This window comes from Rhincodon typus, chromosome 13 (assembly GCF_021869965.1).
Source record: "Rhincodon typus isolate 14 chromosome 13, sRhiTyp1.1, whole genome shotgun sequence".
Classification (NCBI taxonomy): Eukaryota; Metazoa; Chordata; class Chondrichthyes; order Orectolobiformes; family Rhincodontidae; genus Rhincodon; species Rhincodon typus.
In genome coordinates, this window is record NC_063344.1 from 30789153 (window position 1) to 30816209 (window position 27057).

The window sequence follows — 27057 nt, forward strand, 5'->3', positions numbered from 1 at the left end:
TGTGTGTGTGTGTGTGTGTGTGTGTGTGTGTGTGTGTGTGTGTGTTGTGAGGGGCGGTGGATGGCTAGAGAAATGTAGTTTGCTCTGCTTCCCATTATGTTGGATCCATTCATTGACATCTAAACAAGGAAAACATTAGTTTTAAAGATTCATTCATTCTTTCTTGGAATGAGTTGAAGAGGATTGTTGGATTCCTCTTTCTGGGTCAAGGGATATGAGGAAATCAGTACACTCTGTCAAGAATACACAAGGGAGATCTCTGAAATCAGATAGTTTGATATCTGGAGTTACAAGTTATCTGGAGTTAAGATGCGTCCCTGTGCCATCCCCAAAATCCCTCATATGCTTCATACCAAACTATGCCCCATAACAACTCATGCAGTATGCATCATGGATAGATCTTCAGACCTGTGTTCCTAAGTGTCTATTAAAGACTTCACTATATTGGTAAAAACTATCATTCATAAAATCCATTTACTACATTTACATTTCTGCAAATGAATAAAGGCTACGACAACAAACATTTCATTCAAGTGCATAGCCCCTTGTAACAACAAGCATTAATAGTCCCACTTCAAAGAATACAGACCACTTGGAGCTGTCAATCAAACTGTGAAATGGCAAGGACTCTACTATAATAATGGATGGATAGATAAATGTGAGCTGTTGCATTTTGGTAAGACAAACCAGGCTAGGACTTAGACAGTCAATGGTATAGCCCTGGGAAGTGTTGCTGAACAAAGACACATAGGGTGCAAGTGTATAGTTCCTTGAAAGTGGACTTGCAGGTAGACGGGGTGATAAAGAAGTTGTTTGTTATGCTTGCTTTTTTGGTCATTGCATTGAATACAGGAGTTGGGACATCATGTTGCAGCTATACAGGACATTGGTGAGGCTACTTTTGGAATCTGCATTTAATTCTGGTCTCCTTGCTATAGAAAGGATGTTGTTAAACTTGAAAGGGTTCAGAAAAGATTTATAAGGATGCTGCTGGGATTGGGGCATTTGAACTACAGGGAGAGTCTAAATCAGGTGGTTTAAGGTGAGAGGGGAAGATTTAAAATGGACCGAAGGAGTAATTTTTTCACGCAGAGGGTGGTGTGGGTATGGAATGAACTGCCAGAGGAATTGGTGGAGGCAGGTACAATTACAATGTTTAGAAGGCACCTGGATGGGTATATGAATAGGAAATGTTTGCAGGGATATGGGCCAAATGTTCACAAATGGGAGAAGGTCAGATTAGGATACCTGGTTGGTGTGAGCTAGTTGGGTCTGTTTCCATGCTATATATAACTCTTTGACTCTGTGATGGACCAAATGATGTTCTTCCATGCTGTATTCTTTGATAATTCGATATCAGGTAGAAAGAGGCCACAAAAATGACGTGACATGATTCAAAAAGATTAACACTCATCTTTTAAATAATAATTATTCCATTGGATTTCCAAAACTTTTCATGTCCTGCACAGCTTAAGGGTCACAAGAAAAGTTGCATTCCTGGTCATCAAGAACCCAGAGTTAGGACCGAATGAACATAACTAATCAGTTACCCTTCAGTGTTGACATCTCCTCGTGTGCCTATTAAAAGCACCGATATTCAAAAGGAACCATTAAATGTAACTCCAGATATCAAACTATCTGATTTCAGAGATCTCCCTTGTGTATTCTTGACAGAGCATACTGATTTCCTTATATTCCTTGATCCAGAAAGAGGAATCCAACAATCCCCTTCAACTCATTCGAAGAAAGAATGAATGAATCTTTAAAACTAATGTTTTCCTTGTTTAGATGTCAATGTATGGGTCCAACACAATGGGAAGCAGAACAAACTACATTTCTCTTGCCATCCACCACTCCTCACAACACAGACACACACACACACACACACACACACACACACACACATGCTAACAATATGGTGAAACATACAAACTAGTGTCCTGGAGGATAAAGTATAAGAAAAATATGTTTAAAGTACAAACTCGAGACTGAATGCTCTTGCTAGCCTTGGACTTCAAGCATAAGTGAAAGAAATGAGCTTAACTTCCTTAACCTTTCCTCAGATGTTGCATGAACCTTGGACTGGTGTGGCCCAGAATTTGATAACAGCAGTTAAAATTTCTGCTAGGGCTGACTGATTTTCCAACATTAATGCTATTGGAGTAGATGACTGTCAAGGCAAAGAAGCATCCTTGCCCTATGTTATCACAGAAAGTATACATGAACACCCAATGACGAATGGCACAATGGAAAATTTCCTTGCTTTGCCGCATGTCGGATAACCGTGTTATGGTGGTCCTTCTTTTAAAGCCAGTGAAATAAGGAAAATTAAGGTCTTAAACTGCAAAATAATACACTGTCTTCATCATTTCTAATCTGTCATTCCTGCTTAATGCACAAAAACAAAACAAGGAGATCTCTCCTTTTCTTTTCCTACTAAGATGTTATTGTAACAGAAAAGTAGTTTTGTACTTTTCTACAACAGTATAATAATTGTAACAACAAACAGTATCAACAGTACATTCTATCCTTGCTGCTCTAACAGACTTGTATGTTTAAAAAAGGGGGTTGGCTAGCTCAGTTGGCAAGATGGCTGATTTGCATTACAAAGTGACACAAACAGCATGGGTTCAATTCCTGTACCAGCAAGGGTCACCATGATGATCCTCAGCCCCTTCCTAATGTGTGGTGACCCTGAGTTAAACTCACCACCAGTTCTCTCTCTCTAATGAGAGAGACAGCAACTCTATGGTCCTCTTGGACTATGGCAACTTTCCTTAATTTAATAAGTATTTGAGAATGTAATATTTCTAGACCTAGCTGGAGCAATCATGAAAATATCGCTCTAATCTCAAACCCTTCCTGTTTTTATTTCAGATATCCAGTGTCTGCAACATTTTAGTTTTATTTCGTTGTTAAATATAGAGTTGGTTTAATTCTTATTAGATTTCTTTACCATTCACGCTTAGCATTCAAATGAATGCTAAAACAAATTCAACAAAAAATTTGTGCAGACATCAACACAGAAAATGCTGGAAATATTCAGCAAGTCTGGTAGCAACAAGGAAGAGAGGATGCTTCAATTGGATGACCTTTGGTCAAAACTATTGTGGCCCCACATGCTTAGCATTTCAGTATTATGCTGCTCTGTGTGTTCGTCTTAGACAGGTGCTATCCTGAAATGAAAAGCATTGTAAGCGATCATCAAATAAAAAAAGATATCTTCAAAGTACAAAAGAGAATATTGATTTCTAACTGACATTTATTAACGTGCTTCTGTTCAAATGACTTGGCTGAATATATGATCTGGACATGATGATAGAGCTGAAGCACAATTTTAAAGTTCATCGTTGGCATGGGATGTCAAAATGCATGATGATTCAAAGGGATCTGGAGAGCCTCAGCTGTTGAGCTAATGCTGTTTAATGCAAATAAATGAATGTCGTGTACGCAGATACAAATCGAATTAACTATGATTACAAGATGCACGGCTGAACTTCGATGGAGGTTATTCAAGAGAAAAATATCAAATTCATTGCCGATCTCTATTTACAAAAGCAGTCTAATGGTGTCACGTATCAGGAAAAAGAATAGATTGACTGTCTGGTTTCTTAGATAGTTAAGAGTGCGAAGCCTTAAGGACAGAGTAAAGAGCTCACAAAAAATGATAAGGATTATCTATGCGGTATGAGATGAAGCAAAACAAATTTTACTTGCGTTATTAGAAGGTGTGAGAACTGGCTCAAGGATTAAGTTCCAAGACAGCAGTACTGCCAAAGGTAGGCAGCATTTGGGCTCCTGGGGCCGTCCGCTCCAGACCGGCTGCCTCCCCTCTTCTATCCTTAGCCTTTTCGACTCCTTTCTTTTTCTTCATCTTCTTCCTGGCACTGGCAGCAGAGGTGACATCGCGGAGGAGAGTGGCCGGAGTGGGGCTCTCACTGAGGTCGTGGCCTGGCCTGGCAGTGGAGCCAGGGACTCCTCATTGTGGTAGCCTGGATTGGGGACTCCAGGCATTGGCAAGGCAGCAGCTGAAGCAACAGCAGTGTGGTATGCCTGGAACGGTTATTCCAGGTGTCAACAAGACAGTGGCAGTGGAGCCAGAGACTCCTGGTTGGGGTGGGCCTGGAGCAGGGACTCCTGGATATCAGCAAGGCAAGTGTGGGTCCAACACAGGGCCTGGCATCAGTGGCGAGGTGGGCCCAGTGGTGAGGAGATGGTGCCTGAAGCGTGGTGACTCTGACATTGGTGGGTCCAGGGCTGCAGCAGAGGGGTGGTGGCACATGTGTCGCTGCTCAGCTGACTCTGGGTTCAGGACACATGGCAGAGGCAGCAGAATGAAGACTGACTCTCTTTCAGCTCTATCTTCTTATTCTTTATATTCTTAAATAATTCAAAATGGCACTGGATTGTGGCGACAGTTGAAGCTTTTCATTGTATTTTACCATGTTGTTCATTGTAGAGTACAAGTGACAATCAATCATCATTCATTCATTCAAGTGTTAACTACGTGCAATAAACATCATGAGGGAAAACAGACAACCTTCTCAGTTTTAGATGCTCTACATCCCAAATGCACATGTTAAGAAAAGAACAAAGACAAATGGTGTGAAGGGTCTTCTCTGTCGTGTATAGTGCAGTCATAACTCCAAAATGTAAGGAATATATTTATAATTTTATTATACATCATATACAAATGAAATCTTCCCATCTGTATTTAAATCAATTTCCTTGGCTTGTTTCTCTAGTATTTGGACCACTTTTCTACAGAATAATGGCCACAGACTACTGAATGTGTACTTGAGGTAGATCTTGACATAATAACCTTGAATCATGGGAAGTAAAGAAACAACTAACAATCAAAATGGAGGAGAAAATATATTTTCCTTCTTGCCATGCTCTAAATGAAGTTAGTTCCAAAGGAAGATTACTTGGTGAAAGCTTGGCTAGTTCTTTTGGCCTATGTTCATCCTGGGTGGGAACAGGAATGCAGCAGTTAAATTTTATTAAAATGAGAGACACCAAGACCCTGGACTGATGGACTCATGGAATAACTTGCTGCAAAAATAATGCAGAGCCTAATTAAATAGGTTTAGGAAATCACCTCAAGCAAGATGATGGTGCATGGCAGCATGGAAGGAAGAAGTATTTCTGTGTAACAAAATTAAAATTAAATGAACTTTTAATTGCTGCACTGATATGTTCACCTTATTGTGCACCTGTGCAGCTGAACAATTTAGATCAAAACTTGTCCTGTCCAGTCTGTATTTGGTGGTTTGATGCAAAAGATACAAACATTTGGTTCAGATTTCAAAAGCAAGCTAGTACTACATGGCAACATAGCTCAGCACCCATAAGAGAAAAATACTAATATGCTTAAGAGGCAACTAACACCAATAAATGTAAGAAGTGTGTATGGTGGTCCCAACCTTTTGACAGCTCTAAGATTCACTAAAGGATGTAAGATTGTACTAATCAGAAAATCAGTCATTGAAATGTAATAGTGGGGAGGGGGGCTCTGAAAATACAGGAGGAAATAAAGTTGAATCATTTGAAGAGAATCTCGATTGTAGAAGAGAGTTAGCGTTAAGAAACCACTAAAGGGATCTCCATTGCGTACATAGTTGTTAAGTACACATTAATTTTTACAGAGGAGAGATTGTTAGATCTGTAAATTGTTTAAAAAGGGAACAAGGTAGGCTTTTCAATGTCAAAGTACACATACTTTTAAGCAACCTGTTCAGATATGTTCTGACACCTCTAGAGCAGGTGGGAGCTGAACGCAAACTTTCAGAGCCAAACTTTCAAGAATCCTCCAACAGAAGAATAAGCCTACTGAAATTTAGTGATGGGTTGTGATTGGATTTTCATGAATAAGGGGACAGCAAAGAATGGCATAATATTCCTGCAAATTTCATGCATTCTTTGGAAGGTATGGTAAGATTGATTAGGATGAAAAAATATGTTCAATAAATTTATAAGCTTGGTTCACGTAAGCAGTAAAAGCCTAACCTAATCACAGAGGTAAGAACATAGCAATACAAGAAATAGAGAAGGAGACAGCCATTCACTTGTTTAAATGTGCCCCAGCATTCAAGACCATGGCTGCTTTGGACCAGGCCTCAGCTCCTCTATATCATGCCAGCTCCTCAACTCCCCAATATTTCAAATATCTACTTTCCACTCTTTAAACGTTTTCAGTATTTTAATTCAGCTATTTCTTAACTCATTCCAGAGTTTGTTCTCTCTCTTTTCTCAGAGTACATTGTAAGTATTAAGAAGTTCCTGACACTTGTCTTAAATTTGTATGTCTCTGGCTTGTACTTTGCTTCCTTGTCCATTGTAATAGTTTAACTGGCCAGAACGTAATAATTTCCTCAAGCTGTCTTGTATACTTCCATGTTTTTCTCCTAATACATAATTTCAAGACTTAAAAAGCTCAATTTTTTTCTTATAATTTAGCATTCTGGTAATTGGGATCCACTTAATTAGCTGTTGCACCATGAAATCATATATTCTTAACTTGCTCCACAATAGGGTTGGACAGTATGGATGGCAAAATCCTGATGTAGTGCTCCTGCCAGCAACACTCATGAATCTTGCTATCATCCAGGATAAAACTTGATTGGACCCTCAATTTTAAACTTTTGAATTTTCTATCAATGATGCACAACGACTGCAATATGTACCATCAGCAAAACACACCGCAGCAACTCACCAAAGCTTCTTCAAAACTCCTCCCACAGTTGAAACTTCTACCTTTTAGAAGGATAAAGGCACAAGGCATGTGGGAACACCATCACTTGCAAGTGTCCCTCCAAATCACATCCTGACTTGGAAATATATCATCTTTTTACATTGTAACAGCATTAGAGCATCATCTTCATCATATGGACTACAGCAATTCACCGGTTCCTTCATAGTGCTGAACAATAATCACTGACCTTGCTAGCAGAGGCCACATCCCATAAATGAAATAAATTTTCAAAAATCTTACTTCAGAAGTTATTCTAATGGAAATAAGTTGGCATAACACTCTATAGCATTAATTTTGGCGTATATATGTATTGACAAACTAAGACCTGCAGCAATAAATAGGAGAAAATTAAAACTGATATGCTTTCAGTTGGGTTGAGTTAACATTTCAGATTTGCATAGAAGTGAATTTCAATGTATTACCTTTTAAACTATTTGACATTTGAATTATCTGTCTAAACACATTACAAATTCATCTGGCAGTCACCTAAAATTTTATAGCTGCCTGTACAGCTGCAATATTATGATTTGATTGAATTGCAAGTCATCTGAAAATTTATTAAATTTTGTCTGAAAGGTTGTGCAGTATAACAGCTACATTTACATTAGATATTACAAAGCAGAAAATCAACTGATAAAATCCAAGTTGATTTTATATTTTTTGAAGTCCAGGGTTTGATATTATGGCAAAGCATCTTGTGGCTGGAAAATTAACATTAAGGGGATTTAATTTGAGCAATTATATTATCTGATTTGTTTTGTACAATATTTTAAGCGACATTGCAGTTACGAATAAAAGAAATTCTGATTTGGTAATCGTACCATAATTTTATATAACAAAACATCTATATCCAACCATGCATTGCTTAATGCAGGTAGCCCCTCCTGACCCTACATCATTAGGTTTTGTTTCCTAATGTGTTTCTGGAGGAAGTAATAGAAGGGCAGCAATGATGAGCCCTTTGGCATAAGGATCATTGAGCTGTGAAGATAGACAATCACACCGTGAATGAATTGATGATGCAGGAAATAAATATCCCAAGTAAGCATATGGCACTGCAGAGAGGAGAAGGTGAATTTTATTACGCAGTTAAAAGAATGTTGAGTGTCATGGAGATACTGGTGATTACTAGTGAATCTGAAATGAAAGAGTGAAATTTGAGCTGAAATGCATGTGGAACAATTCATAACAAGCGATGTAAAGAGATGCATTGTGTGATCTCTCCCTTCATTTTGCATTAAAAGAGTTTAAATCAACATTATTTTATAGAGTCATAGAGATGTACAGCACAGAAATGTTTTGCATCACTCTTGCTCTGAATTCAATTAATCTTCAAATTTCTACTCACATCCTTCTTTTATATCTCTTCTTATCCTGTACATTTTTCTCTCTATATCTCTGAGAATGGATTTTAACATCTAGTACAAGTCTGTCAACACTGACAACTAACTGCATTACAATTCTTCCTGTTTGGCTTCATGTAAAGATTCAATTCACATATGCTAGGTACTCCCTCTCATTGACGACACCAGTTTCCACACCAAAGTTTCTGACATATCTCACTTTATTCCTCAGTTAAAGATTCCCCACTAAACTGCTGGACGGGACCTTCAACCACAATGTCTCATTTCTATTTTTTTCTTCACATAAAGTTTAGGCACACCCCATCCACTGTGCTCTCTTTCCATCCCATCAGCCTGCACATTTGCATTCAACAGACCATTTTCTTGCCATTTCTACCACCTCAGCTAATTTCATAATCTAACACAGCTTTCACTCTCTAAACTCTGCAGGAATTGCTTTCTGCAGGTCACTTCATTCAGTCTTCTAACACCTGCTCTATCTTCTCTAGTTCCTCAGGTACAATCCTCAGGTGAGGATTGATGCTGCCCGATTTGTTGAATATTTCCAGAAATATCTGCTTATATTGAAGTTTTTTTTCTTTATTCATTCACAGGATGAGGGTGTCACTGGCCAGGCAGCATTTATTGCCCATCCCTTATTGCCCAGAGGGAAGTTAAGAATCAACCATATTGCTACGGATTTGGAGTTACGTGTAGGCCAGACCAGGTAAGGATGGCAGTTTCCTTCCCTAAAGGACATTAGTGAACCGGGTGGGTTTTTCCTGAAAATTGGCAATGGATTCATAGCCATAATTAGATTCCTAATTTCAGATGTTTATTGAATTCAAATTCCACCAGCTGCCGTGGTGGGATTCGAACCTGGTCCCAGAAAGTTATCTGGGTCTCTGGATTAACAGTCCAGCGATAGTACTACTAGGCCGTCGCCTCCCCAGTAATTACGGACTGAGGGTTAGACAATGCCTCAGGTTTTGCCACTGCAAACAGAGACTTAGTGGGGATCTGTTGTAGCTATTTAATATTGAAGACATTGAAAGCAAGCAATAATGTGAGGTGATGGGCTTGGGAGAAGTAGTGACTGCAAATATAAATCGATAAAGAGAGACAGACTATTGTCAAACTGTGGAACAGCATTCCTTGAAATTCCAGGATTTCACATACCTCCATGCCTACCATCTGAAGTTGAATTAAACAGTTTGCAATTTGAATCTTCTGTTTGAGTCTGAGCTGAGTTACTAATCCCATATCTTCACCATTGCCAAATCTGTCCATTTCCAACCCACAAAAAACATCTTTCCCACATTTGCCTCAGCCCATTACTGTCGAAACCTTCCTCTTCTATTTTTAACCTCCAGCCTCAATTGTTCCAATTCATTCCAAACCAGCTTCCCATATTCTTCCTTCTGAAAACGGGACATTATCAGAACATTACTGGCCCTAACCTAATTCTCCTCCTCCACTCCTTAAAGTCCTACTTATCCAGCAGCTGAGAACTCGCTGACTACACTGGCCACAAGTCAGGTTACAGCTCCATTTTTCATTTCTCATCCTTGTTTTCAAATCTTATATGGTTTCACCCCTGCTTATTTTTAATCTTCTCCATCCCCAAACCCTCTGAGATATCTATGCATCTTCAATTCTACTCAATTTGTGAGAACCCTGATTTTAATTGTGCCGCATTATGCCTGTGTCTACCGATGCCTGAACATTTTGACATGAAATTCCTTCCCTAAATTTCTCAGATTCTATACCTCTCTGTCCTTCTTTAAAACCATTATCCCTGACCAAGATTTTCATCTTCTTGTCAAATATGCTTTATTTGCATCATAGCTAAATTTTGTTTCACAATGCTCCTCTAAAATACCTTGGGATGTTTTACTATTCTAAAGGCATGACATTAAGTGCAGCTTGGTATAGCCCTTTGCAGTCTTCAGTTGAAGCAGGTTTAGAGGGTGTGAACTAGGCATACAGTCAACATTCAGTCAAGATTTTAAAGGTAAAAACTGAGAGAACTTGTGGATGCTGTAAATCCGAAACAAAAGCAGAAATTGCTGGTAAAGCTCAGCAGGTCCGGCAACATCTGTGCATGTTTTTTCTTTATTCATTCACAGGATGAAGGCGTCACTGGTTAGGCCTGCACTTATTGCCCATCCCTAATTGCCCAATGTTAACATTTAAAGGTTGAGTAACCCTTCCTCAGAACCTTAACATTTTAAAGTAATAGATTCTAATCATATTTTGGGATTGCTATTTCTACATCCGTATTTAAAATAAAAACTTGTCATATTGGCTTTCATCCATGTGGCAGCGCCTTAAAGTAGGGGTGGGATGTGATTTTTTCTCAACACAATTTGTTTAATAGTTTACTTTAAAATTGTGTATCTAGGAGTGTTAATAGACAGCAATGGACAGAAGTTTGCACGGATATAATTCTTTTAACACACAGTCATATTCTGCACAGATGTTTGAGCAGTGGCTTTCAAAATGGACAGTAACAGGTTAAACATTACAACCAGAGTTAAGCTCATGGAAAATGTCTTCTAAGTTGAATATGACATTATTGAACCTAACATCAACTTCTTGAATGTGGCCTAGTTAACTGATGTACATCAGTGTAATGAATATTTTTGCATAATTTCCCACATGACGTAGAGCACAGCAGCTTGTGTTACTGTAAGGTATACATAGCCTGAAAGAGCAGACCTTTGGATTTTTCCTAAAGTGCTAAAAACCTGATGAACTGTTTCCATGGAAACAGAATGTTGGCTGAGAACTTCTTCATTTCTGCTCACTGCATGCCCCGTTTTATGCTTACCTGTTCCTGATGCAATATCATGAGAACTACTTGGAACTCGTTTTAATGCTGGTTTCAATGGTTTCTGTGATCCATTTCGAGTTGGAGAAAATGATGACTCCTCGGTACCAACCTTTGGAGAAACAAAAATTAGGTCCGTCAGAAATGCATGTATTAATAAGGTGGTACCTTAAAACAAACGTTTCTGCAAATTCAATCCTTGGACCTAATACAATCCTCTACCAGGAACCCAATTTTCTATGTATTGAATTCCAATAGAGCTGTGAAATAAATGTTTCAGAAGTTGTTTCCTTTTAAAAAAATTGATTTCTTCATTGGCAGAGCGGAGTTTATTTTTGACTGATTTGACAACACTAGCTAGATATTGATTCAAAATACTGTTCATTTGATAAATATAGTCACTGTTTGAGAGATTAACATAGACATAATTAAAAATGAGACCATCATCACATCGCTAAATTCAAAATATTATAGCATGTTGCAACAACACAGCAAGTGAAAAAGATTCAGACCCCAAAATATAGTAAATAATGGGAAACATAAAACCAAAATGCATAATCTTTGTTTTTTTTTTGGAGGCTGAGAATTTGGCTCAATAATGGTGTCCTCATTGGATTAATATTCTAGAGGCCCAGAGTATTGCATGGGGACACAGGCTGCCACGGCTAACCACTGAAGCTAGTGCAATCTAAATTCTGTTACAATCCAGGACCAGACTGCCTGTATGTAAACATCCAGCTAAGGATAAGTACGATTGATTTTAAAAGGAGACAAAATGAGAGATCCAGGGTACTTAGTAAGAGAATAAAACCACATGATGCCATCGTTTTGAACAAATAATAATACTTCACTATATATTTTTCCCTTTTGGTCTACAAACTGAAAGGGAGTTGACACACTAGGGGAGTTTAGCAAAATTTAAGTTGTGGCCATTTTTAAGAGTGTAAGACAATGTTCTTGTTACAGCAGTGAGATTGATACATGGAGTCCAAATAGCAGAATGTTTACAGAATTAAAATGGTTCTCCAGATGCTGTTATGGAACAACTACACGGGAAGAACATCTCAGTGAAAGGACTTCAGGAGACTAAAAGTCCTTTGGATAAGGTAATGGCCAATTTAAAATGAAAATCCTCTCCCCAAAGGATTGTGAAGAGATAAAAGTTCCTCCAATGGAGAAATGATCCACGAATTAGAACCAAGGTCAACAGTCCTCGAGCAAAAGCGTCTGAAGGGAGTGCATTCTTGGAAAACTGTGAAGTACACAGACTGCCTGGCCTTATGACATCCAAAACCTGGAAGGAGATGGAGTCATAGTAGAGGTCATATTATTATCATGTATGCACTATATATAATGGTTAACAATGAGTAATGCTTTGATGAGATTTTGTGCCTTTGTTACATTGTGCTCTACCTTTCAGACAATGTCACCCCGATGTAGTCATGTGGTAAAGGCTGTGAGTTCTACACTAGCCTTTGTAGGGAGCATGTAAATTCTGTTCAGCCACCAAGATTCCCAATACCTATGCTGACTTGTAATGCAGTATTGCTATCATGCAATAAACAGTCTTGTCAATTAAGAATAGTGAGTCTCCTGAGAAGCCTCTACAGTTGTGTATCCTCTGCTACTGATCATTGGACAGACCCTAGACGAAGTACAGGCAAAAGGAGGATTGGAAGCTGGGAAAGTTACTCGGACACATTGCTCCAGAGGACAGTCCCACCACTCAGATTAAGAAATTCAAATTTGGTCTGTAATCAGGAGGGTATCACTGCAGGTGAGGTTATAGGGACCCAGGGGTAGCATTCAACGAGTCTGCAACAGCCCAATAGATATAAAGTTCTTACAAGCTACATGGATGAAAATGGGAATTGAAGGGAAAATGAGTGAACCTTACCTTGGTACAGGGAGACAATCAAGTCGGGGGAGTGTGGTTCGGGAAATAGGCATGTAGTTGGGGCTGGGGACAGTATAATTAGCAGGATAGGCACTATTTTCTGCAGCTGTGAGCCAGGGTTCGGGACTTTTCCTCAGGGTTGTACAGGAACTTGGAGGTCGAGGGGAGTGATCTAGTAGCTGTCATCTACATTGGCACCAAAGACATGGAGAGGTCTGGAAAGGACGTTCTGCTGAAAGAATTTGAACAGTTCAGCTCTAAATTTAAAAGCAGAGCTTCTAAGCTAAAATTCTTGGGTTTACTACCTGATCCACAAGCAGACTGTCAGAGGGTAATGACATCAAGGATTCAAACGTGCGGCCCAAAAGATTGGCGTGGGAGGGAGAGAATTCCATTCACGGTACAAATACTAGGGTAAAAGGGAGCTGTTCCAGTGGGATGGGCTTCACTTGAAACCACAGTTTGGAAAAACTGAATAACTGGGGCTGTAGAGAGGGATTTAAACTCAGTAGAGGTGAGGAGAGTTCTGGAGAAGGGATACGTAGGCATATAAAGCAAGGGGATTTGAAAACATTGTGGAACATCTATTTATTTAATGATAGCCAGAATGGGATAGGAAGGAACAGAGAGCCACACGTTTGAATCCTTGATGTCATTACCCTCTGACAGTCTGCCTGTGGATCAGGTAGTAAACCCAAGAATTTTAGCTTAGAAGCTCTGCTTTTAAATTTAGAGCTGAACTGTTCAAATTCTTTCAGCAGAACGTCCTTTCCAGAGTATACAAATATTAGAAAAAAATCAAATGGGAACAAAGGGAGAAAACAAAATGGTAAGGAGGTAAAATTAATGTCTCTTTACTTAAAAGCACATAGTATTTGGAATGGAATAAAATGAATTAACAGCATAAATAGATGTTACTTGGAATGATCTTATAGCCACTATGGAGACATGGTTACAAGGATATCAAAGCTGGGAATGACATATTCAGAAGTATGTGACTTTTCAAAAGGAAAGAAGAAAAAGATATGAGGTTGGGGTGGGAGGAAATAAATACACTAGCTATCACTGTAGAAAAGCATAAGAGAACCTAATGAGGCTAAAGGCTGATAAGTCCCCGGACCTGATGGGTCAAATCCTCGCATAATAAAGGAAATCATACAGAGATAGCGGATACCTGGGTAGCAATTTTCCAAGAATTCTTAGGATTCTGGAAATGTCCCAGAGTATTGGAAAACTACTGATATAAAACCCTAATTCAAAAAGGGAGGAAGGCAAGAAACAGGTGATCATAGGCCAGTTAGCTTAACATTTGACATTGAAATGTTTGAACATTTAGAAATATACAATTTAAACAAACAACGTCAGCATGGATTCATCAAGAGGAAATCATGCCTGACAAATGAGAGTTATTTTGAGGAGGTAATAGGGTGGTATGATAAAGAGGGAACAGTGGATGTTAGAGATAGTAAGAACTGCCGATGCTGGAGTCTGAGATAACACAGTGGGAGCTGGAGGAACACAGCAGGACAGGCAGCATCAGAGGAGGAGGGAAGCTGATGTTTCGGGTTGGGAGGGGAGGGAAAGGGGGCTCGGAAATAAAGAAAGAGAGGAGAGGTCAGGCTGGGGAAAGTAGGTGGGATGGCGATAGGTGAGTGTAGGTAGGTAGTGGTGGGGATTGATCAGTGAGGTGGGAGGAGCAGATAGGTGGGAGAGAAGATGGACAAGTCAAGGATGCGGGGATGAGAGGGAGGGTTGGTCATGGGATGAGGCCGGGGGTGGGGAGATTTTGAAGCTAGTAAAGTGGATGTTATATGTTTGGATTTCCAGAAGGTGTTTGATAAGGTCCCACACATAAGGCTACTTAATAAAATTAGAATCTATGGGTATATTATATTAGCACAGATAGCAGACTGGCTAACTTATAGAAGACAACCTGCAACTATTGGATGGCAACAGGGATCAGTGCTGAGGCCACAATTATTTAGATTTTTTAAAAAATCGCCATAATCCCAGAGGACCAAAGGGCTGCTCTCTCATTAGTGAGAGGTGACTAGTGGTGCATTTAACCCAAATGTCACCACACCTCAGGCAAGGGGAGAGGTTGAGAGGGCAGGATCTTCATGGTAACTTCAGCCAGTACAGGAATCGAACCTACACTGTCAGCATCACTCCACATTGCAAACCAGCCATCCAGCCTACTGAGGTAAAAGGCAGGAGGCTGGAGTTGAGGTTTATCAGATCAGTCATGAGTTTATTGAAAGACAGAGCAAACTTGATGGGCTGAATGACTGCTGCATTTCTTCTGGATATTTTAATCTAGTGTCTTATTTTCAAAGCACAAAGCCTATCGTGTCATCCAAGCTGTTATAACAGACAAACTAAATTTATGTAAAGAAGAATTAGAATCAGAAATGGTGGGAGCGAGATTGGAAGGGAGGTATGTAGGAAACTAAATTAAAAGAATTAGGAAAATTATTCTAAGACAAAATGTATTTCTCTTCAATTTACAAGTGTTATACAACAATGCCAAAGATCTGGATAGATTATAATCACCTGAAAGAAAGCCAATCTATTTTGAATGACATTCATAATGTTTAGTGAAAGGATGTTGGGACCTCCCTGAGACAACCACAAAATGGAGCCCTGAGTGATATTGGTTGCTCTATAGATCACAGTTTAATTGAAATTAAATGCAACCTATCCTGGTGCTTGGCAAGCCCACTGTGCAAACAGTTCACAACAGATGAAGGAAGACATTGTTTAAAGTAATCAGACTTGAAATTCTGTTCACAGACAAAAGGAATATTTAGATTTGTGAATAACTTCAGTCCTACTAGTGTCATGTCGTATACCAAATAGATTTCCAAATGGGGGTTCATCCGTGTTATTTGTGAATTATTATACAAGCTTGAAAAGCACCTCAATATTTTTTGTTTAATGTCAATATATTTGTATTTCTTGTGCTAACACTTTCAGCTGGATATTTCAGTGAATTATACAGCAGCCTCCCAATTCCATGATAGATTTATTTGGTAGCAATGCTTTCATCCAAGTAAAGAAATTTGCTGACACTGATAAAACAGTTTCCTGGCAGTGTAGGTGGAACAGAATAATTGAGAGCAAGGTAAAGGAATTGATTGCCTATTCTAAGCAACAACACCCACCACAATGAAGATGTTAGACTTTGGATTCAGTAACTTCTGACATGGAAAATGTATCAGAATTGACAAAATGTTCCAAATATCATGCAACTTTCAATGAAGTACTTTTTGAAGTATAGTCACCGTTATAATATAGAAAGTGTGGCAGAATGATGTGTCAGAGAAATCCTACCAATAGCAAAATGCTCTAAAATTATCAAACACAATATTGAGTCCTGATGGCTGTAATGTCTCCAAGTGGATGATGAAATGTTGTTCTTCCAGTTTGCACTGAGTCTTGCTGGAGCACTGCAGCAGGCCTGAGACAGAAATGCTGGCATAGGAACACAATGGTAGACAACTTAAGGCTCAGGGTCATTTTTCTAGGCATAACATAGAGCTGTCACTGGACTGTACTTCATCTCCACAGTGTAGTGGGTTCCAGTAACTGCGGATGTGGAAATCAGAACCCTTCCCAATTCTTCCCCTGCCCCTGCACCCGGCCCACACCCACAAACATGGTAGGTACTATATTTGGGGATGGCACTACTCGACTTGGGTAGACACTGCCATTTTCTGTAAAGCTGGAGCGGCTCTCCAACTGCATGAAAATTCAAGCTATGGTATCTGCTCTGATTCCATCGATAGCATTCTCAATTCTGAGTGAGTAACTTGTGAGTTCAAATCCCATTCCAAAGGCTAAGCATTTAAAACTAAGTTGCCACTCCAGTGCAGCACTGAGGAAGTTAAATTGATGTTCTTGGTGTTCTCTTGTGTAGGTATAAATGTTTTCATGGCACAATTTTGAAGAATAGAGAGTTAAACTGACCAATATTTACATAATGCACATCACAGAAACTGATTATCTGGTCATGACCACATCATGGGAGGATGTTGCACATTAATTGGCTTTGGTGCTTTCTATGTTACAATAACCTATATTTACATAGCACATTTAACATAAAAAACATTCTAAGGTGCATCACAGGAACGGTATAAGACAATATGACAACCACAAAGTCAGATGGCCAAAATCTTGATCATAGAAATCTGATTTATGGTATGCTGGAAAAAAGAGGAAAGAGAAACAGAGAGACAGAGATGTGTAGGGAGAATGTTCAGAAGCTTAGAGGGCAGCCAACTGAAGGCAAGCCCACCAATGATGGAGCGATTAAAGTTAAATGCTCAAGAGGTCAGAATTAGATCAACATAGAGGCCTTAGAGGGATTGGAGGCTGGAAGAAGCTAGAGGTACAAAGAGATGAAACCACAGAGGGATTTTAAAACAAGGCTGAGAATTTTCAAATCAAGACTTTGCTTGACTGGTGGCCAGTTTAGGTCATTGCGCACAGTGATGATGAATGTTTAGGACTATTTTACATCCTTTCTTATGTCTTAGTATTTCTGATGAAGCTAATATTTTCTTCCTACCTCTAATTTCATTGAGGAGGTGGTAGTGAGCTATCAGCTTGAACTCTGTAGTTCAGCTGGTGCAGGTTCACTCAGACTTTTGTTAGACATGAAGTACACTATATGAATACAAGCTACTTTCTATTTTGACTGTTAAAATTAATGAATGTATCTGTAAGATGAGATCCAGAAATAACTTGGTTGGTCCTACATGCATTATGAATTCAATGATCAAAAGGCTTCTTTACTTCTGTTCCAACTTCTTACCTCAAATCTGACCCCAGAATCATGCACATCTTTAATTCCTTCATTGATAATTCGGTGGCTGTCAGCATCCACCTTCTTCTCGTTCTGAGCTTTCTCCTTCAGATAGTCCATCCTCCGCCGTCGACTCAACTGATCATCAATAAGACTTTGCAGCTGACTCCTTTCAATGGAGCCCAGCAGAATCATGGAGTCTAAGGGCAAAAGCAGTTCCAACAATACATTGCATATTTACACACAGTAAAGCCAATGCCTTGAACATCAGCAGTGAACAATGAAACACACTTGATTAGTCTCAATAATCTACACTTGTTAAAGTCAGACACTGGCAGTCATCCGCTTTCATATTTTCATATTTGTTTTACCAACTTAATCCAGCAAATAAGCAACAACGGTTAAGATAAAGAAAACGAATCACCTTAACAGGCAGCCAGTGTTGAGTGTTTTATAGTTGTTAAATGAAAATAGAAAGATTATACTTCATTCAGCTGTAAGTTAGAGCATACTGCATTCAGAATGGAAATGAATATTCATTTTAAAAAACGGAATATTTACCTAGTGTTACTTTGTGTAATTGTAAGAATACTTCCAGCTGGATAAATCTTACACCACAATAAGATTACAATACAGCAACTCTGCAATCACATATTGTCCAGCTTTCAAAATTTGATAGGCATTCATGGCAAAAAGTATGTAAACTGCAGATGTTGGAAGCTGCAGTCACCTGTTTTAATTTGGAATATAAAGTTTATTAATTAATGTCACAGTTAAGAGTGTACAAACTGCCAACCTGCAGAGCTAAGGAGCCATTTTGTTTACATTCATCAGTGGATCTACTTGTTTGCCTTGTAGAACAATACCAACAGCGATTTATGAAGTTAACTACTAGCCTATGAAACCACTATCCTTCTGAATTATTTAAAGGCTTTTGAGCCTTGCCCTATGCTTGCAGTGTGTTGCCCATCAAACTACATATAACTAAGTGTCTCTTTCTAATAGAGAGATGCCTACAGTCATAGAAACATGGGAACAAGTGTAGGCCATTCAGCCATTCAAGTCTGCTCTGCCATTCAATATGATCATGGCTGATCATTCAACTCAATGTCCTTTTCCTGCTTTCTCTCCATATCCTTTGGTCACTTTAGCCATAAGAACTATATTTGACACCTTCTTAAAAACATTGAATAATTTGGCCTCAACCACTTTCAACGGCAGAGAATTCCATAGGCTCACCATTCTCTCGGTGAAGAAATTTCTCCTCACCTTAGTCACAAATGGCCTACTCCATATCCTTTAGATGTAACTTCTGATTCTAGGCTCTTTGGTCATTGAGAACATCCTTTCTGCATTTACTCTGTCTGGTCCTGTTAAAATTTTATAATGTCTATGCGATCCCTTTCTCATTTTTTTAAAATTCAAAGAATATTGTTCTAAACAATTCAGTCTGTGTCCATAAATCAGCCTGACATCTCAGGAATCAGTCTGGTAAGCCTTTGTTACATTCTTTCCATAGCCAGAACATCCTTCCTCAGGTAAGGAGACTAAAACTGCACACAATACTCCAAGGTGTGGTTTCACCAAGGTCCGGTACAACTGCAGCAAGACATCCCTACTCCTGTTGTTAAATCCTCTCACTACGAAGGCCAACATACCATTCACCTTCTTAACTGCTTGCTGCACCTGCATGTTTACCTTCAGTGATAATGTACAAGGACACCCAGGCCTCACTGCCCCTCCCCCTTTCCCAATCTGTCGCTATTCAGATAACAATCCATCTTCCAGGTTTTGCTACCAAAGTGAATAGCCTCACATTTATCCACATTATACTTCATATGCCATGCATTTGCCCACTCACTCAACTTGTCCAAATCAGACTGAAACACCTATGCCTCCTCCCCATAGTTCCCCCTCCCACCCGGCTTTGTCTTGTCTGCAAACGTGGTGATATTACATTTAGTTCCCTCGTGTAAATCATGAATATGCATTGTGAGTAGCTGGGGTACAAGCGCTGATCCCAGAGGTAGCCCATTGGTCTCCAGCTGCCACTCAGAAAGTGACCTGTTTACTCCTACAGTTTGTTTCCTGTCTGCCAGCCAGTTGTCTATCCATGTCAGTACACTAATCCGAATTCCATGCATTTGAATTTTACATGCTAATCTCTTATGTGGGACATTATTGAATGTCTTTTGAAAGTTCAAGGAATGATATCCATTGGCTCCCCCTTATGAATTTGACTTGTTCCATCCTTGAAAAATTCCAATAGATTTGTCAAGCTTGGTTTCCATTTTGTAAATCAATGTTGACACTGTCCAATCATGTCACTATTTATCAAGTGCTCTGCTATTAAATCTGTTATAATGGTTTCTAACATTTTCCCTACCAAGGTTAGGCTAATTGGTCTATAATTCCCTGTTGCTTCATTACATCCTTTTTAAATAGTGGGATTACATTAGCTACCCACCAATCTGTAAGAACTGTTCCACAGTCTATATAAACTTGAAAGAGGACTACCCAAAGCATCCACTATTTCTAGGGCCACCTCCTTGATTATACTCGGAAAGAGATTTTCAAACCCTGGGATTTATCAACCTTTAATCCCATCAGTTTCCGCTGCACTACATCTTTACTAACACCGATTTCCCTCAGTTCGTCCCTCTCGCTAAATCCTGTGATCATTAAAATTTTTGGGACGTTATTTGTATCCTCCTTCCTGAAGGCAGAACAAAAACATATGTTTAATTGGTCTGCTATCTCTTTGTTCCCCGTTATAATTGTCCCTGTTTCTGATTGTACAGGACCTACATTTGTCTTCATTAATCTTTTTCTCTTCACATACTTAGAGAAACCTTTATAGCTCAAAAGCTCAGCTTCACCAGAGCTAACATCCTTCCTCACTACTGTCTTAATTAACTCTTTAGCAAGAATGTTACCCCACATCCCATTCCTTTTTGTCTGTTCTCTCTAAAAGCTGAATAAACTGAATACCTGCAGCCACATCTTCCTAATCTCAACTACATTATATCCTTTTAAATCTATTTATATCCTCATGGACTATGGCTACTATTACCAACTAAAATTACAAATATTGCAAACACTCAGCAAATCAAAAGCTGAAACATGGGGCAGAATTATAGCATCTAAATCTGTTTACTGAGGATTATGAGGATAGGAAAGTTGAGTCTGCATTCCACATTCAAGAGCTATCTCCTTCACTCTAACTTCCCCATCATTCTCCTACACAGAATTCCTCAGATCAGTATTAATTGCATCTCCACCCAATCGGGGCAGCTTCTCACATCCCCATCTAAGAAGACACCACTGACATTCAACCCGACCTTTTTGTCATCTCATGCCTATCCCTTACAGTCACCCTCTTTCCATCCTCTCAGAGCATTTCAATTCTCTCACACAGGACTTTCTAACTGCTTTCCTTGCAGGACGAGAGAGCACAGAATACCTTGCTTATACCGAGATCTATGAACTATTCTTCCTGCAATAGACACCTGGACCAGTGCGTAGTATGAGACCATGAAGATGAGTAACATGGTGCTTACATGGAAATTGAACTAGTATAGATGTTTCCCTGCAGTTAGAATGAGGTATCACATAGGCACTAGACTCATTCATTAAATTGGTATCATCGGTGAACAATGATCATTTTGAACAATGGTAATTTTGAGTTTTTTTCCCTTTCAGTTCTAGTTTCTCTCCGTTATCATCCTCAGGCACTTAATGGGTCATACAGAATCTGCTGGGGGAGGTGGTCAATGCCTCCTCAGAGGAGATTGGGCACATTGAGTGAAGCGCCGTTGTACAGCAGAAGTGCATCCTCCACTTGATTTATTACACAAACCTCAGTGGGCCTCCAAGACAAGTCGTGGATTTGTCCCATGGTGAAGTACACATCACAAGTGAATAGGAACTGCTGCTGGAGATCAGGATGACAATGAACAGTTCTTGTCAGAGGTGCAAGACACTCTTGGATACAGCTGCTGTGTCCTTTGGGGTTGGGGTTCCATAAAGCTTCAATTCCAGGGTGACAGCAGAAAATGTGTAAATTTCTGACTCCATTTCAAGAGTTTGTATGTACCACTGGGGAAAGGTTGGAGGAGCCTGTCTCTAAAATGCAATAATATCCCAGACCAATGCGCTGATATCCATCTTCATGGAAAGTGAGTCCGAGCAACTGAAGACACGTTGGCCCTCACTGATGACTTGCACAATTAGCCTGTCTCTCTAAACCTTTAAACAGCAGGGTGGAAAGTATTGTCTTGGAAATTCAGTGCATCGCTGAACTGCGACAAAATGTTCCCAGTTCTTGGTCAACAAAGACATATACGTGTACCATGAGAGAGAAGACCTTTGATTATTCCCTTCCTTGCTTCTCCCCCTGCCTCCATTCAGAGCTCCACAAGCCATCTGCAGTCCTGTTGTGCGAGTCTGGCCCTACTCTAGTGTAAGTGAGTTAGTCTTTTGTGGAGGCCTTATGGGTCTCAAACTCAGGAATGTCAGCCAAGCGTAGAGGAATGAACAACCCATCTCTAATGCAACTGAATCCATAGGGGTCATACCACGGAACAGTCTCAGGAAAAGGAAGGGAAGGGCCAAATAAAACCGGAAAGAACTGCAGATGCTGTAAATCAGGAACAAAAACAGAAGTGGCTGGAAAAGCTCAGCAGGTCTGGCTGCATCTGTGAAGAAAAAAAATTAGAGTTAACATTTTGGGTCCAGTGACCCTTCCTGTGAACAGTTCTGAGGAAGGGTCACCAGACCCAAAACGTTAACTCTGATTTTTTCTTCACAGATGCTGCCAGACCAATGGAAGGACCATACAGTTTGACTGGGAAATCACTTCTGTGTTTAGAACTCTAACACTGTCTCAGTTTCATCACCAATGAGCCATAAACTTAATTTCAAGTCTTCAATGTTGCTCCTTTACCTGCTAAATGGCAATAAAATTAAGAACCTATTTGTACTCAAAACTGCAATCCGCAAAGCAGATGATCTTAAAAATCAATATAGTAATTTGGATGAAAGTCTCTTTTTCATCACTGAACTATACCTTTCCAATCTAGTACTTATAACCTTGGCCCTTCCCCTTAGTTTAAATCAATGTGATCCATCATCACTTATTCCTCAACCAGAGGAAAGGTAGCTCTTTCTCTCCTGTCAAAAACCACCATCATTTAAAAATTCTTTATCACATCTTCTCTGAGCATTCTCTGCTGCAGGGGAAATTATTCCAAGAGGCTGTTTTTGCTCTATCTGGCAGGCAGCCATTAAAATTGGCTGGGTATCTTTCTACTGATGTTTTGAATGGATTTGGCTGGCTTCACTTTCAACCTCCAAACAGGTGCTCCTCCTGAAGTTGGGGGAACTCCTTCTTTAAATATGGAAAATGGAATTTAATGTGGCATTTTGGTTTATCTTACATGGGAGTATGTTAAGCCTGAGAACAGGGTGAAACAAGTACTTTCTATTTTGATTTTGCTTGTAGAGATGGGTTAGAGATAGGAATGCTCCTCCATGACCCATGGGAACATCTGCCCAGTGACCCATCCTATTACCAGTGGCTGTTCCTTTCTCACCATCAGACAACACCCTGCTGCCTGAAACTCAGTCCTGTCCATAGTGTGGCAGCTGCCACCTGCCTGTTTTGGGTGGGCATGTGACTGGCGGCATGCAGATGAATTCTGAACATTAAATCTTCCCAAACCTCATGCTGCCAAAGCTAAGGGGATTTGGCTTTTTCTTCATCCTCATTTCCCTCAACCGCTGACCAACTGAGTCCCACTCCTGGTTAAGATAAAGGCTTTAGTCTCTGAAGATTCTACTAAGGCTGTCATTGTTATAGTTGCCCTTTCTTGGCATCATCATGATAAATCACCATCTTTTCTGAAATAAGCTACCAATAACTGCACACTGTACTGTGTGGTCTTACCCGTTTTATGCATGAGTTCGGAATTTCAGCTTCACTGTTGACCTCAATGCCACTACTTAGAAGGCATAAAATGATTGATTCATTGATATCACAAAGGATACCCTGTGCTACCACCTGTATCTAAAATGTAGTTTGAACCCTGACAAATACCAAACTCAAGAATTGTACCCCCTTCACTTCAATCAACTATCAATTATAGGAAACAAAGGTTTTCTAATAGCAGCTCAAGGTTGAAGTCCCACTGAGGCAAAAATTTATCTACAACCCTAACCCCGCCATTGGCTTCTTGCAGGTCAAGATTGAGCTCTTGCAACTCATTTCAAATTTATACTGTCTCAATTTCCACAACAACCTAAATTGCCACAGGAGAAGAAAACCAGAGAACAGCTAATCACACCTTTCATGTAACCAATTAACTACCCATTGTTTGTTCAATCTGGCCCACAGTGAAAGTACCAAATAAACAACTTTAAATAGCTCCTACTATTGAGTAGAACTAAATAAAAAACACAAACTGAAAATATCATAAAATACATAAATGTTGCTTGTTAAGTACAATGATGTCAAAAGAGCTCCACTGTTCACAGCACTGAACACAAATGAAGAGGCCAGCAAATAGGACTTTTAAAATTTTATTTATAGGGATAATTTTAGCTATTGTTATTGCATGGAATCAACAACACTAAAACCACTGTCCGTGTGTGTTGCCACAGTCTAATCAGACCATAGGCTACTCTCTCATTAGAGAGAGAGGGAGACAGGTAGTGATTTAATCTGAGGGCCACCATACCTCAGGAGAAGGGAGAGGTTGAGAAGGAGAGTCCTCCATGATAACCTCAGCTGATGATGGAAATTAAACCCATGCTGTGTACGTCACACTGCTTCACAAACCAGCCGATCAGCTAACTGAGCTAAACGACCCTCACCACTGCCCATACTCCTTACATGAGATGATATCATAGGCATCAGATCGTATAACAACCATTTCATTCCAAAGGTTCAACACCAAAATTTAGTCTTATCCCTGTAGCATTTCGGGTAAATACACACATAGCATTGATTTGTACCTCTATACTACAAAAGATTTTAAAGGTTGATTTCACAAAAAGAACAGTTTCCTGGGTAAAGAAGCAAAAAATTTTGAAGCAACCTAATTTTACTTCAAATAAAGAGCTTCTACCAAATCTCCAATTTTGTGTCTTCTATCAGCTATTCTGAACAAAGGTAATTTCCAGATTACCTTTGGAATCTGGAAAGTGTGGATGATGATCCAATCAATGAATTCTAGTTTTTGAAAAAATGTTAGAGCAAACCAAATCTTATATTTAAAGAAATGGAATTAGCCTGAATTCATACTCTGGAGTTAGAACTTGGCCCTTTTAGCACAGAGAAATGTGTCTCATTCTTAAGCATATGTCAAAAATTATTAAAGGCTATTCTTCTTACCTGCTGACTCAACAAGAGGAAGGTGTTTGAGTTTTGTGCAGTCAAGGAGATCTTGCAGGTCTCTATACTTGCAGTTTACAATGACAAAGTGGATGTCTCTTACCATTATGTCTTCAACACGGATGTTATATTTCCTGAAAAAGAAAAGTGTTTTAAAAGTCACGGTCTGTACAAAACAGTATTCCCCCTGCTTGAAATCAACAGAATTCAGCATGTTTATGTCTGATGACAGCAAAACTAAGACACTGAAAATTATTTCATGATATACATTATTTTAGTGTGTTAGTCTGAATTTTCTCTCTATTATAACAAAGTATAATCTTAAATTGGCATTAGGCTGCTTCTGAATGAATTTAGGAAGCAATGCTTCGCATGGATTTGGAACTCTGTCCAACCAAAAGGTGGTGTATTTTCAAGTCTGAGACCAACAGACATTTTTCTAAAATTGCGGTATCAATAATTACTAAGGCAAATAAAAAGAGTTAAGATATAGATCAGTCATTAGCAAAACTGCAAAACCAGGCCAAGGGCCAACAGTCCTGCTCCTGTACTCTTACTATTTGTTACAACAGTTTTCTGGTGAAAGACAGACTCAAACCCTGACAGATGGCCTGTGTGCAATCTGCACAGCTTTAGTCCTACTGGTGAATTTATGGGGCCCTTTTTCAGGTGTCTTGGTAGAGCCCAAGACATCAATAGACCCCTGTTGGATCAGCCTCTCCAAACCGAGCTCCCAGAGTACAGACAAGGTACTAGGCCTGACCCATTCAAGAATTCTTTCGTGGAGGCTGCCAATAAAGTTAATGACTTTCCTCAGTTCACTGCACTACAATTACCTCATCTTCCTGTGGCTGACTCCAACAACTTCTTCCTTTTCCAGAATTTTGACAAGTCTGTTGCTCATGAGGCAGAGGGTCCTAAATTTATTCACTCTCATTGGGTAAGATGCCAATAACTGTGCAGCCAGCCACCAGCTTACTCCTATCATTCACCTGAACCCAGTGAATGAATCCTTATACATGTTTGGGTCATAGTGCCTGCCTGCCTCTGCAGTGAGGAGAGAAGGACGAGACTAAATTTTACCTCGTGTGTTTCTATAACACTCATAGACCTAAATCCCATAGCATTATTTTAAGGATGTACGTTAAATGGGTTAATGCCTGCTTGATAAGGAATGCAATACAAATGAGTTAAGGGATTATTTGGAAACTTAATAACTTTGAATTATTATCCTTGAAAATGTTGACAGTTCATTACCCTTTTCCCCAAATTTGGATCACCTTATACACGTCACCTGCATATTTTGTCATTGATACTGCTATTACTGACAGTCAGGGCACAACTAGTCATTCATCACATTCAAGTGGAATTATGGAACTTTAATTCTGGCAGGTAATAACATCTCCTGAAAATAATCAAACAAAGCAAACTATTGTAAATGCTGAAAATCTGAAATAAAACAAAATGCTATAACTTCTCAACAGGTCAGGCAGTATTTGTGGAGACAGAAAAAGAGTTAATGTTTCAGGGTGAGATGATCGCTGACAAGAGGTTATCCTGATCTGAAACAGGAAGCCTGCTTCACTCCACCAATGCTGCCTGACCTGCTGAATATTTCCAGCATATTTCCACTTGTATTTCTGAAAAATAAAATAAATCAATGCTTGCAGCATTTGGGCACAAATGTCTATGATGCTTTATAATTTGCTAACCTATTTAAAAATCTATTTATGACAGTGTACTTATGTTTCTGACATGGAGGTATTTAAATCAATTAAATATCACAACATAGGCACCATATACAAAAGTGCAATTAGCACAGATTTAGTCATCAGAAAATACTAACAATGTGTTGCTCCTTTTCTCTCAAAACAACATGGGGGCTGAATTCTCACTCTCACAGAGGTGGGTGGCTTGTACACATTCCCACTTTCAGCTTGTGTGTCAGTTTACTGAAACTATCATTCCCCCAACCCATTTTTCTGGAGGTGATATGTAGTTTAGAAAGGCCACTCACACACAAGCAGTAG

The 27057-nt window shown here is 39.4% G+C and overlaps 1 protein-coding gene across 1 annotated transcript in view; it reads right to left on the reverse strand.

Annotated features, from left to right (window-relative positions):
* The window catches only part of LOC109933396 (chloride channel protein 2-like), a 70482-nt gene extending 44467 nt beyond the window's left edge, over positions 1-26015 (reverse strand). Inside the window, exons 1-4 of the mRNA XM_048604581.1 lie at positions 25864-26015; positions 25028-25161; positions 17644-17834; positions 10931-11042 (exon numbers count right to left, since the gene is read on the reverse strand). Of these exons, the coding sequence (XP_048460538.1) occupies positions 10931-11042; positions 17644-17834; positions 25028-25161; positions 25864-26015 (589 nt within the window). The remainder of the gene's footprint in view (positions 1-10930; positions 11043-17643; positions 17835-25027; positions 25162-25863) is intronic.
* Positions 26016-27057: the final 1042 nt, after the last annotated feature.